The sequence below is a fragment of the Megascapheus bottae genome, chromosome 4, assembly GCF_031878675.1.
Source record: "Megascapheus bottae isolate mThoBot1 chromosome 4, mThoBot2.hap1, whole genome shotgun sequence".
NCBI classification, from domain to species: domain Eukaryota; kingdom Metazoa; phylum Chordata; class Mammalia; order Rodentia; family Geomyidae; genus Megascapheus; species Megascapheus bottae.
Window position 1 is genome coordinate 15,395,044 of NC_143512.1, and position 14,331 is coordinate 15,409,374.

Genomic DNA, 14,331 nt, shown 5'->3' on the forward strand with positions numbered 1-14,331 from the left:
CTAATTGGAATGTGTAATATCTATGTTTTTGTATTTAGTTCAGTCTTTTTCCATCTCATTCTGTAACTTGTTCCCTTTGCCTTCAAAGGAAGTGTGTCTATAGGATTTGACCCTCTGTTCCTATATTTGGGGAAGGGATCTGACAGTTTAGTCCAAGGTTGTATAAGTTTACTAGAGAATGGTAAATATACATCTGTGATTTGTGTTATTTTAAAAACCAACAAACAAAATTCAATACTTCAGGAAAATAGAGGTACCAGTAGAGAAGGAGAGTTTAGCAAACTGGGAAGCAGAAGTGATTCTATGTAATTAATTAATAAGCTTTGGGGTTTAAGTTTTAATGTCATTTTGTTTTTCTCTTCTCCAAGAGGAGTACAAATGATCATTATTAATTGTATTTGATATCCAGTTGAGCGTTCAGGGGATAGGAAGTAAGATTGGAAATGTAATCATCAATTATGAAGGGATGGTGGTCCCTGGTTTGTGTCTCAGAGATTTGGCCCAAGAAGTAAACAGAAGTCACAAACTATCTTAAGCACTTGATCTTTATTTGTATTTGTCTCTGAGTTGTCCTCTTTATCTTTTTTGAAAGATTAGAAGGAAAATACTTATAGATGATGGAACACCAGCAAGAATTTTTAGAAATCTAAGGGATGGATGGATACCTGAGCTAGGGATGGAAAGAATTGTGTTACTTCCTAGACATCCACACATGTGGTGATTGAATGTGAGTTCTAGATCTATACCATGTCACTGATTTCTCTTCCTGGGCAGCTGGGAAGATGATGTACTTACAATGGGGAAACACTAGGCTTGAGGGAGGTTTTCATTCAAGGCTAAGGTTACAATCAAACAAAGGTTTGCAAACACAAAGGTTGCAAACACATTAGTGTTTTGGTAATGATGTAGTATTTAACATTCTGATTGCTTTGTGAAGGGCTTTGGTCCTATACAGAAGGTTCTGAAATATCTATATGTCCATATCTATATCTATTCAGCTATGAGATACCAAATTTCTAGATTCATTTCCTTTTCCTTTTCCTTTCCTTCCAAATAACATCAAAAGACCCTTTTACAAAGAATGGGAAATCACACAGGGCAGTCTGAAGTGTGAGAGAATGAGTGAGTGCATGCGTGTGATGATGGTGGTGATTCATATGTTGTCTGGTAAATCTCTGTCCTCTTTCAATCCACCAGTGACAAGACTGAACCAGAGATAAGTAAAAAAGCTTGTCAAAGTTGCTAGCATCTTGCTTGAGAGACTTCTAGGGTCTAATTTCTTTGGTTCCATTTCAGATGGTAGTAGTGAGAAGTTGGAGACGTTTCTTCACCTCTCTGTCTTTGGGGGCTCCTCTTCTATATAATGGAGATGGTAGTACTGACCTTACTTTCAAAGTATTGCATAATTATTGGCACTATAATTAAGATAGATTGATTCTGTTTTGCCAACATGGAATGAGCAAGCAACAGATAATGAGCAGGAAAAAAGAAAAAGAAAGAACAATGAGATTACATTAAAATGATGTGTTCCCTGAGTTCTGGGCCTCGCAGGTGACACCTGTGATGAAAGTGGTTGCCCTTGTGACTTGCTCCTCCAAAAGTTGGTGGAAGGGATGATGGTGGTGGGTGATTATCTTAACCTTCAATCTAAACATTAACCCTGCTCCCCTAATCCTAAAGAGTTGGCAGCTGCTGTGATACCAAGCAGCAGCCCTGTATAGGGACAGAGAGTAGCAGAGTTGGTTCAGTCCTGCCTCCAGGCCGGGAGCATTTTAGCTGCAGCTCTTGGTTGCTGCTGTAAGCAATGTTCTTTGGTGTGGAAGGAGACTTTGATTTGCATTGAAGATGATTGATGTTAACCTTAAGGATCAGGACCTGACACTTCAGGTTTGTTTTACGTGTTAGAGATTGTTAATCTCTCTCTCTCTCCTCTTTTTTTCCCTTTGTCTTTTAGATATCAGTTTTTCTTGCAAGTGAAGCAAGATGTCCTACAGGGCCGGCTGCCCTGCCCTGTCAACATTGCTGCTCAGCTGGGAGCATATGCCGTCCAATGTAGGTTCTACTTAAGTATAGTTGATTTACAAATATGTAGAGAAAATACTTGAAGGTTTATATTGTTATGCAAGTTTATATTCTAAAACTCTTCTTATCAAATGACATTTTGAGAAGAAAAATCAGAATCCAAGTTTTGTCGTGTCCCTTCAGAAGTAAAGGTGGAACTAGTTAACATTTCCCTTGTTGTAGGTTGTATAGTTTTAACTCTGGTACTCCCATTGATTTTTGATTAATTTGGGCATAACAGTCTGTTCTCTTCTGCATCAGCCAATAACTGCAACCTGCCACTCCCCTGGTCCAGCTCTTGTGAAGACCCCCACATGGCCAAGTGCCAGAACAAATTCACCATGGCATACATATGGTACACAGTGCACTTTAGCTCTTGGCATAGAGGGTGGCCCTGGTGGTTCTGTCTTCTTGGAGTTTAAGGCTAAGATTAATTTTGTGAGTAATTACTGAGTATCTTTTTTTTTTTTTTTGCTGGTCCGGAATTCAAGCTTGAACTCAGGGCCTAGGTGCTATCCCTAAGCCTCGTTGTGCTTAAGGCTAGCACTCTACCACTTGAGCCACAGCACTATTTTTTTCTGGCTTTTTCTGAGTAGTTTATTGAAGATAGGGGTCTTATGGGCTTTCCTGTCCACGTTGATTTTAAACCACAATTCTAGCTAGGATTATAGGCGCAAGCCACCGACACCCAGCTTATTAAGCACCTTTTAAGAATCTAAGTTAGCTGTGTGATGGTGGCTCACACTTGTAATTCTAGATACTCAGAAGGCTGAGATCTGAGGATCCCAGTTCAAACCTAGCCTGGCCATGAAAGTCTGCGAGACTCTTATCTCCAATTAACCACGAGAAAACTGGAAGTGGCACTGTGGCTCAAAGTGGTACAGCTCTAGCCTTGAGCTGAAGAGCTTAGGGACAGCGCCCAGGCCCAGATTTTAAGCCCCATGATCAACCAAAAAGAGGAAAGAAAAGAAGAAGAAGAAAAAAGAATCAAACTAAGCAGGTCAGAAATTATACAGGAAAAAGTATCCTAGGAAAAATGTCAAATAGATGAACTGAATTTGGAGCATGGAAGGGAATTGATGTAGGGAGAACTTAATATAGTGAGCTTTCAGATTTCATTTTTCTTCTTTGTGTAACCTGTAATTGGATACAGGCAGTATTGTGTTAGTTTTCTATGACAATTATTGGGGCATGGATAGTCTGAACAAACATACTGTCTTTCCTTAGTGCCCGAGAAAAATATAAGATCCCCTGGGGACACACACACACACACACACACACACACACACACACACACACAATATGTATATATATACATATATAAAGTATTTATAAACATTCTGCTAGAATTATAACTAGAATTAGAGTGAATGTTGTGTATATATATGTAATTAATGTTCATAATGCATTTTACTTTGTAGAAACTGGTAAGCATAATTGATGTTAAAATGATGATAATCAGGATCTCTGGGAAAGCAGAAATATATCACACACACACACACACACACACACACACATTTCTTGTTGTCATTGTTGATTCTTGGGATTGAACATTGGGCCTTGGGCTCTTCAACTCAAGGCTGATGTTCTACCACATCGAGCCACAGTGCCACTTCCAGTTTTCTAGTGGTTAATTGGAGATATGAGTCTCATAGACTTTTGTGCCCAGGCTGTCTTTGAACCTCAGCCCTCAGATCTCAGCCTCCTGAGTAGCTAGGCTTACAGGTGTAAGGCGCCGGAACCTAGCCTGTAACTTTTATTTTGTCAAGATTTTGTTCCTACCATCTATATGTACTTATGAGAGCTATTTTAATTTTAATCATTGTATATGCAATTTAGTAAGTTGTTTAAGACTGTTAGAAATTACTTAATTCCTGTAATTTTAGAAGTATTTTCTAATGTAAAATAAAATGCTAATTTCTTTATTTTCTTCCAGCTGAACTTGGAGATTATGATCCTTATAAGCACACTTCAGGCTATGTATCAGAGTATCGATTTGTTCCTGATCAGAAGGAAGAACTTGAAGAAGCCATAGAAAGGATTCACAAGACTCTAATGTAGGAACCCTGTCTTGTGTTCTTTATCTTATTGACAATCATGAAAACACATCTAGTTCAATACATTTCCTCAGCTTTTGAACATTCGAGTTTTTTTTATTGTTCTTTAAAACTGTTTATAACACTAAAATGCTTATCAAAACTCCCATAATTTAAGCTATGTAAAGGAGAAAGTAAATCACAGTACCTAAAATTATCATATTTGTGGTTAATGGCCTTTCAGACCATGCTCTGATCTATAATTTCCCTTACAGAAACTGATTTTGTATAGATTCACATGATATGGTTTTACATAGTAAGTTAATTCTGTAAGTACACAGTACTTTAGTCTTGCTTTTTTTCAGCCACTGTTTCCAACCTTCTCCCTTTCTCTTTCAAACTACGCTTTTTCTGGTGGTACTTGGTTTGGACTCAGGGCTTCCTGCTTTCCAGGGTAGGTGCTCTACTGCTAAGATACGCCTCTGTCCCTTTTTTTGCACTGATTACTTTTGAGATGCTCTGGTGTGTATTTGGACTGTGATTTGCCTAGGTTAGGCTTCCTGTACTAGTTGGGATGACAGACATGTGCCACCACTTCTAACTTATATTGAGATGGAGTCCTGTGGACTTTCCTACCTAAGCTGGCTTGGAACTATGATCTGCCTGTTCTCAGCTCCCATGTATCTAGGATAACAAGGGTATGCCACCACACCCAGTTATGTATTGAGAAGGGGTCTTGAATGTATGCCCAGGCTAACCTCAAACTGTGATCCTCCTGATCTCATGAGCACTGGCACCCAACTTGAAACATTACTTTTCAACTATTAAAAAATATTCCTAAATGTCTCTGTTTGCCCTGTGTTAAGTATGTAATTTCTCAGCATTAGAAACAAAGTCCTGGTCAGGCAATAACAATGAATGCGGAAGTCATGATGACATGGGTATGGAGCCGCTGAGAGCATTATGTCAACATCATGAACTCTTCTCAGAGCCCCCACATTGAATAGCTGTTAATAGCCTGAAGCATTGGAGATATAATTTAATTTGGAGTTTTCCTTGACTTTGGTTTTCTGCTTCTTATGTAACGTTCTCCCTTTATTAGCTTTGGTTTCAGATCCATTATAATAGAAACTTTTTTATTAAGGAAACTTGCAGGATTAATGTGCTTCACAAAAATGTTTGCCTAAACGATCTCAGTGAGTAGAGGTGGAAATCAGTTAAGTGGCTCCTGTTCCTGTGTTTGCATGCACCCCAATGCTTTCCAGCATGCTGATGGGGCCTTTCCTTCAGCTGAAGGCTTCAGTGAAAAGGCACTAAAAGCATGCTTATTACAGTCTGTGAAAGCAGTGTGTTGGCACCATTGGAAGGAGACTATAAAGTCTTCTGAGAGTTTTGAAGGAAAACTGTGTTTTGAAGCTACCATGGAGCTTTTAGTACAGTCTCTCATTCATATTTTTGTGGTAATGTGGGCATTGTGACTTTCAGAAAATTAGGTATGTAGGGCCATAAGTTTGACCTAGTGGGAGAGTGCTTGCCTAGCATGCACGAAGACCTGGGTTCAATTCCTTGGTACCACATATATAAAAAAGTCAGAAGTGGGGGCTGGGAGTTTGGCCTAGTGCTAGAGTGCTTGCCTAGCATGCACTAAGACCTGGGTTTGATTGCTCAGTACCACATACATAGAAAAGTCGGAAGTAGTTCTGTGGCCCAAGTTGTAGAGCACTAGCCTTGAGGAAACCCCAAGGACAATGTTCAGGTCCTGAGTTCAGTCCCCAAGACTGACCAAAAAAAAAAACAAAAAAAAAACAGCTGGAAGTGATGCTGTAGCTCAAGTGGTAGAGCTCTAGAGCCCAAGGACAGTGTTCAGGTCCTGAGTTCAAGCCAGGACTGGCAAATAAATGTGTGTGTGTGTGTGTGTGTGTGTGTGTGTGTGTGTGTGTGTGTGTGTGTAGAGAGAGAGACACACACACATACACATACACAATAATCAATGAAAGTTTTTGGTAGCTTTCAGTGTCTAATTTTTGTTGAATATTGTTCATAGATTTTAGTAACATATTTTTCTTTTGGTGGTACTGAAATTTGAATTTAAGGGCCTTCCTCTTGTTAGGTTAGCACATGCTCTACCATCTGGGCAATGCCTCCAGCTCTTCTTGAAATGTTTTAAAAGCATATAAATGGCTGATATGACAGAATCATTGAAGCACAGTTTCTTTATTTTTATAAATCTATAACTTAACAATTGAGAGCTGTCTCTCTATTTCACTCTGCCTCTTTCATTCTGTTTCTCTCTCTATCCCCTTGTCTCTTTCTCACTCTGTTTCTGTATCTCTTTGTCTTCCTCTCCATGTCTCTGTCTCTGAATCTGACTACCTCTGTCTCTGCCTGTTTGTGTGTTTCTTTTCCCCTTTATGGAAATTTCATGCAGATGCCCACCTATATTAAATATGATGCTGTTCTCTCTATATCGTCTGCAAGGTTTCTATACTCTATATTAAGAAAATGACAGATAGTTTTACAATTTCTGTGTGTTAGCTAGTGTGTTTCTTAACTGTAAATTTGCTCAGGAGCTGTAGACATGCCCCTGCTGGGTGGAGGCCCTTTCTCCCTCCACCATTGTGCACCTCCTTTTTCTTCTGATGCAGATGGAGCTGCTGGTGCATGGAGACATTTTGCTCTTTGTGAAGTGGATGCTTTTTTTTTTTTTTTTTTTTTGAGTGTTTGTATCCTCAATAGACTCTTAGGGACTGCAGGGTGAGGGGAACAAGACATTTTAATATATACTGTGATTTTGGGGGCTAGACCATAGAGAACAAGAACAGACTTAAACATGAAATTAATGGAAGCATCACCTTTATACATAACATTTTGTCACTAAGAAGGCAGAATCCTTCCTGAAATACAAAGATGTTGACTCACATGAGTACAAAGGATTTTTTGGCAGTGGGTACAATGAAGATGGTTGCATCCCAGAAGGGCAATAGCCATTGGTAAAGTCAGATGCTTTGTTTTTGTGCTGGTGTAGGGGGCAGGCTCCCTGTGAAGCCGAGTGGAATTACTTGAGGACGGCCAAGTCCCTGGAGATGTATGGCGTTGACCTCCATCCTGTCTATGTGAGTAACATTTAATTAACACAAAATATTTTAAGCTGATGACATTTTTCTTAAAAAGTCACTAGGACTCCCTGAGGAGTAGCAGTCCTCTTGTTTGACAAGTAGATGAGACTTTTTCATCTGGGTTTTCCAAACACAAAGCAGCTCTTGCATGGATTAAGCCCTAATGAGGTTTGCATAAAAGTCTGTGATTATATTTCCATGTGTAGAAAACAATTAACCGAGCTTGAAAACACAATCTGGATAACAGCTCCAAAGGGCTTAGCTAAACGTCAAAACAATTTAAAATTGGTTTATAATTGATCGTGTGAGACAGAAAACAGGAGGGTTTTCCAAAAATAGATATTATGGCCGAAAACCATAAGGAAAATAACTTGTCAGATGAAGTAGGCATTAGGCAGCAGTCCAGGTGAGCAATGGTAGGGCTGTGTTAGATGGGCATGTTCTGTCCATAGGAGGCTGGCTGCCCACTGAAAGTGTCACTGAATTAATAGAAATATTTTATTTTGCAGATTTTCTCCAGTGGTTGATGAAAACTTGCCAAAAGCAGTGATTAGTTTCACTTGGTCTGCATTGAGTGTTCTTCTCATCCAGGTCTTACTCTAAACTGTTCCTCGTACAGTGGCTCATTGTATACCAGTGAGATCAAAATGCATCACTTTGCATGTAGTTAGCAATAGTCACATTTAGTTTTTTGAAAAGAAACAAGTCAAGTGTCTTTTTTTTTTTTTTTTTTGGTGAGTCATGGGGCTTGAACTCAGGGCCTACGCATTGTCCTTGGACTTTCCTCAAGGCCAGAGCTCTACCACTTAAGCCACAGCACCACTTCCAGCTTTTTTCTATGTAGGTGGTATTTGGAAAATGTACCACCAAGGAATTGAACCCTGGTCTTAGTACATGCTAGGCAAGCACTCTACCACTAGGCCAAACTCCCAGCCCCACCAAATGTCTTTTTTAATGGTTGGTACTAGGGCCTCACTCTCTTCCTTAACTTTTCTACTTAAGGCTGGCACTGTACTACTCAAGGCACACCTCTAATTTCAGCTTTTTGCTACCTGAGAATTTCACAGACTTTGCTGCCTAGGCTGGCTTCAATTTGGAATCCTCCTTTCAGTCTAGCTCTGACATAGCTAGGATTACAGGTATGATCCACTGATGCTTGGCAAGTGACTTAATCTTTTTAAGAAATAAATGGCCATATATGAACTTTTAAAAAATCCCTTTGATTACAGAATTCTTTAAGAAAGCTCAGTAAAAATTTTTCTAAAGCAGACTACTCATATATTCACTTTGTAATATGTCTTTTTTATCAGCATTTCCTGAAAGAAGAAATCAGTTTCTGTTTTTTTTTTTTTGAAGTGTTAAAAGTATCCAAGGGCACAAGTCAGGGTGAGAATGAAAGTTACAGATTGAGAGAAAGTAATCATGCCATGATATGTTAGATTCTAGCCTCATTAGTTCATTAACTGCTTCATAGCACTTCCCTTTAAGAAAATTTCTAGTATGATGATGCATATTTATAATCCTAGCACTTGGAAAATAGAGGCAAGATGATTTCAAGTTCCAGGCCAGCTTGGGTTGTTACACAGCATGACTCTCACAAAACAAAACACCTCTAAAACTTTCCCCTTAGGTTTTCAGATTTTTAAAAAACGATTCCATAAGGAAAACTTACAAAGAAAGTTCTGAAAAGATGTTTCTGCTTCTGTAATGTTTATCCTCACCCACAATCAAGTTTGTTGGTGGGTTGAAAGTTATGGGAAATGACCTAGTGTTAGGATCTTTCATGCATTCCTTTAAGATTGAATTTCCAGAGCCGAGAGTGGGCAACAGTTGGTATTCTTCCAAAACATATTAGTGATCTTCTGTTCCTATGAGTGCAACTTTGCAGCTGTGAGCTCCACACATGTTCTGGATATCCAAAACATTGGTGCTGTGGCTTTTGCATTTCAGGATCCATTTTCTTAAGATTTATCATTGCCTATTAAAATCAAGGTTGAACTCAGAATCTGGGTGCTGTCCCTGAGCTTTTTTTCCTCAAGGCTAGCACTCTACCAGTTGAAGCACAACTCTGCTTCTAACTTTTCGGTATTTATTAGAGAAAAGAATGTCACAGGTGCTGGGAGTTTGGCCTAGTGGTAGAGTGCCTAGTATGCATGAAGACCCACGTTCGATTCCTCAGTAGAGGTGCTGAGGCTCAAGTGGTAGAGCTCTAGCCTTGAGAAAGTCCAAGGACAGTGCTCAGGCCCTGAGTTCAAGCCCAGGACTGGCAAAAACAAAAAACTATGTCACAGACTTTCTGCCTGGACTGGCTTTGAACCAGTATCCTCAGATCTCAGCCTCTGGAGTAGTTAAGATTACAGGCATGATCCACCAGTACCCAGCTGAAGAGTTTCTCATTTTTTTAATTTTTGAGCAAAGTTACAAGGGCAGGTAGGAAGGAGCATGGTAGACAAAAAAATTCCATGTGTGTGTCTGCTATTGGCTGCCTGAGTTTTGTCTTTCTTTTCCTTCCTTCTTTCCTTCCTTCCTTCCTTCCTTCCTTCCTTCCTTCCTTCCTTCCTTCCTTCCTTCCTTCTTTCTTTCTTTCTTTCTTTCTTTCTTTCTTTCTTTCTTTCTTTCTTTCTTTCTTTCTTTCTTTCTTTCTTTCTTTCTGACTAGAGCTTGAACTCAGGGCCTAGGCACTGTCCTTGGGCTTTCTCAAGGCTAGCGCTCTACCACTTGAGCCACACCACTTCTGGATTTTTCTGTGTATGTGGTACGAGGGAATCGAACCTAGGGCTTCATGCATGCTAGGTGAGCACTGTACCACTAGGCTACATTCCTGGCTCTGCCTGAGTTTTCTGATGAGTATTGGGGTAGGGGTGGTGGTGAAGTAGTCCTCAAGATTGTCTATATCAGAGACAAAAATGAAGATAAGCCATTTGAAAGCACCCTGGATTAAAGCCAGTGCTTCTACAGGCTTGGCTGTAGGAAGATCATTTGGAGCTTCTGTGTGTTTTTGAAGCTTTGGCCCCTCTCTGGAGATTGAGTAATTGGTGTGGTAAACCCTGGGTCATCGGTATTTAATGCTGCATGGGGATTTTGGCAGCAAGGGTCAAGCATCACTGTGGAAGAGCAGGGGCTATCTCAGTTACTGGCCTGGTGGAGAGCCCCAGGTCCTCTCTACTAGTTCTGGGCATTATCACTTAGCTTTTTCCCTTAAGGTGTCACACCACCACATCTGGTTTTTCACCAATTGAGATAAAAGTCTCACAGACTTTCTGACCTGGCTTACTTCAAAATTCAATCTTTAGATCTTAGCCTCCTCAGTAGCTAGGATTACAGTTGTGAGCTACTATTGCCTAGCTTCTCTGATCTTTTTAATGAGTTAAAAGTTTTAAATGTGAATTAAACTAAGATTATAAAGTTCTTTGCAGAACTTAAGGGAAAAGGCAAAGAGCATCATAGAACTTTTTGGGCCAATGAATTTCAGAAACAAAATCCAACATTAATCCTGTAAATTGTATTTATAGGATCAATTACAGTTTTATAATGAACTTTTATTTGAATAAACTCAAGGTTTTAAGTCTATATTTGTTTGGATTTTTTTCAGGGAGAAAACAAGTCTGAGTATTTCTTAGGATTAACTCCAGTTGGTGTTGTTGTCTACAAGAACAAGAAGCAAGTGGGGAAGTATTTCTGGTAGGTGACTGGAGGTCACAGAAGTTAGCATATCTCAGTCTTACTGGATGTGTGTGCCCTTGAAAGGGTGGGCACCTGATCAGTCCTTGGTAAATAAATGTGTGGATATGGGTGTGACCTTCTTCCCTAGAACCTTAGTATATAATCTTCCCTAAGTTTCAGGCACTGAAGTTCTAGGCTCTGAGGAAATTGGTAGGATTTCCCACCCACTGATGAGTGCTAATGGGCTTTGGATCCAGAACAACTCTGAATTTTGTCTTTGATTTACAAAGGGCTGGAAGGGTTGGAGATGCCTAAGGCCCTGGTTGTTTCAGGAAGGTAGCACTGTTAGGCCTGAAGGTGCCAAATTTGTGTGTGCATTTAGTAGAGAAGTGTAGATAGGACAATGGGAATGGAGCAAAGGACTTGAGAGAAAACTCTCTAAGTCACTACAGAAGTATATAAAGGCATCAGTTACTGTATACGGCTTTGAATTTCTGAAAGACGGAGTCTTTAAACCACTTCTGCTTTGTCTTTTCAGGCCTCGGATTACAAAGGTTCACTTCAAGGAGACTCAGTTTGAACTCCGAGTGCTAGGAAAAGATGTAAGTTTTTTTTTGAGCACTTAGTTTAAATACAAAGGCAAAAAAGGGTCTTGTCTGATATTTATAACCCAAAAGACATTGGGAGACAAAACGATCAGGTTAATGATCTCAGTCTACACAACTAGTACAAGAAAAGGAAAGGGAAATAAGTAGTAATGAATGCGATGGGGAAATGTCATTTTGGTTTTAGGAAAGGGAAGCAAAATCTTTTTAAGGCAGAAGAGAGACTAGGAGGTGATTATCATTATTTCTGTAATTTACTCTTCAGTACTATCTGCGAGGGGAGGATTCATATAATGTGAAAGGTGTAGCCTGCATATGGGATACAAAAATGTGTCCTACTTTTTCTGAAGTAAATTTAACATCCTGATGGGATTCACATGTTTGCCTGTTCCTTGTTGAGCTTGATATACAAACCAAACAGAAACTAGTCACTTTGGAGGGAGATCATGAGTTAAGGTATGGAATTGTGGACTTTTGCTGTCCCTGGGCAACGTGAAAACAGCACAGAATGGGTCCAGAGGCAGGTATGCATTCACAGCCTCACAGGTGCAATCTAGGATACTGATTAAAGAGTTAAAGATGGGAAAGCTTCCTTTTAAGCTTCCCTATGAAAACCAGGCTCTCAGAAGATGTTAGTCCAGTCCTTAGGGGAAAATGTGATTCAGAGAATGTTCTGTCTCTTTTGATACTAATTTCATGCAGAACAAAAACATAAACACAACTGGGGTTGAACCCAGATTCTTAAAGTTAAAAAGGTTTTAAGTAGAAATCAGCACTTTCAAGTCTACACATGGGCATAGGAACAAGATAGCGATAGCTAGGACATGGTATTTGACAGAGTGCCTCAGAGACAATGGATACTCAGTAATAACCTCTTAAGTAGTCAATGACAATGGCAATAAATATGCTAAATCTGGAAATCAGATAGTATTTATTCTTCTGGGAAAATAATAAACTTTTCCTGCTAGTGCTAGTATTTATTGATAAAATTAATGTTGGATTTTGAAATTAGTTGAACTTGGAGGTGAAATTTCATGTTTAAAGAACTGACAGTTATACTTGATAGGTAGGTAATTTAGTTTCTTTCTTTTGGCATGTGCCTAGCCCTATTTAGTGTTAGTTATATTTTGGATAAGGTCTCATGCTTTATTGTCTAGGGCCAGCCTCGGACTGTGATTCACTTACCTACACCTTCTCTGTAATGAATCACCACACAGTTTGTTGGGATAGGCATCTCACTTTTTGCCTGAATTGGCGTCAAACCATGACCCCTCCTTGTCTTCATCTCCCAAGTATCTGGTGTTATAGACTTGTGCTACTGTGCTCAGCACACACAATAGTTCTTAGTAGTATAATTTGAAGAAAACCCATTGTGTTCTTCAGGTTCTGTTTAGACTGGTCAGTCTGCTTTAAAAGCATTTAAAAAGTGAATAGCCAGTTAGATTGTAGTTTTTTTTTTCTAGCTATAGTTTCTTTGTTTCTGTAGTTTTCTTCTTATCCTACTACTGAGGTCAGATGACTTTAAAATATAAGGAATAGTGTCTGTTAAAAGGTATATGACATTTTCAAGCTTTTTTATTTAAAATATTTTTTCAGCTTAAGTTAATTTTGTGAGTGAGATGCTTTGATGAGCTACATTTTATTTATTTAGCCCATCCTGGGGCTTGAATTCAGGGTCTGAGCACTGTTCTTGGGCTTTTTCCTCAAGGCTAGCACTCTACCACTTGAGCCACAGCACCACTTCTGGCTTTTCTGTGTATATGGTACTGAGGAATCAAAACCAGCTCTTCAAGCATACTAGGCAAGTGCTCTACCACTAGGCCAAACTCTTGGCGCTTACCTTTATTTTTTACTTAGTTAGTTAGTTTATTTATTTATAGACAGTGTCCCACTCTGGAGCCTAAGGTGGCTTTCAGACTTGTAATTTTCATGCCTTAGCCTGTGAGTGCTGGAATTATAGGTGTGTGGCATTATGCCTAGCTTTGGTGAATTACTTTCATATATTGTTTTATTTATATATATATTATGTATGTATCTGAAGTCCCAGCTACTTGGTAAGCAGAGATTAGGAGAACTGTGGTTTGAGGCTGGCCCAGACAAAAAGTTAACAAGACCCCTATCGTGATCAATAAGTTGGGCATGGTAGTATATGTCTACTGTGCCAGATATGCTGGAGGTATAATTTGAAGCTGACCTAGTCAAAAATGCAAAATTTTACTTGAAAAATAACTAAGGTAAAAAAAAGAATGAGTTAGGAATGTGCACAGCTCAAGTGATAAAGCCCCTGGTAGGTAAGCATGAGGCTCTGTGTTCAAAAATATGTACTGAACTAGCTTGCATAGCAAGCATGAAGACCCAGGTTCGATTCCTTGGCACCACATACATCGAAAAAGCTGGAAGAGGTGTGTGGCTCAAGTGATAGAGCTCTAGCCTTGAGAAAGCCCAAGACAGGCTCAGGCCCTGAGTTCAAGCCCCACGACTGACAAAAAAAGAAAAAATGTACTGAACTATATGGCTCATGATTTATTATACATGAATATGTCCACATATGAGACAGTATGTATATAGGTGTACAATACTACCGAAATAAAATGTCTTCCAGTGTCTCAAGAAAAACATTTAGTAAAGCCATAGTTTACCTGAATGTCTAGCCTCTTAGGCTTCTTCAAATAAAATGCAACAGAACATAATCAGTATCATTATATTACTTTCCAGTGACCCTCTCTACAATATACCCAGTTTCTTCCCTCTGCTTTAAGACTGGCTGAATAGGTGGAGAGGTCAAGGCATGCTTCCCATTCCTCCCCCCATCATTAAAGCTCACTATCTGAAATCATTAGTGACATGGCC

The 14,331-nt window shown here is 39.4% G+C and overlaps 1 protein-coding gene across 24 annotated transcripts in view; it reads left to right on the plus strand.

Moving 5' to 3' along the window:
- Epb41l4a (erythrocyte membrane protein band 4.1 like 4A) overlaps positions 1-14,331 on the plus strand; it is a 773,501-nt gene that overhangs the window by 110,451 nt on the left and 648,719 nt on the right. For all 24 annotated transcript variants that reach the window (XR_016535219.1, XR_016535218.1, XR_016535226.1 and 21 more), the window contains exons 5-9: positions 1,955-2,052; positions 3,998-4,118; positions 7,123-7,210; positions 10,806-10,894; positions 11,415-11,478. Coding sequence is in view for 5 of the 24 variants with exons in the window: in XM_090331497.1 (XP_090187623.1) it covers positions 1,955-2,052; positions 3,998-4,118; positions 7,123-7,210; positions 10,806-10,894; positions 11,415-11,478 (460 nt within the window). In the remaining 19 variants the exon portion in view is untranslated. The remainder of the gene's footprint in view (positions 1-1,954; positions 2,053-3,997; positions 4,119-7,122; positions 7,211-10,805; positions 10,895-11,414; positions 11,479-14,331) is intronic.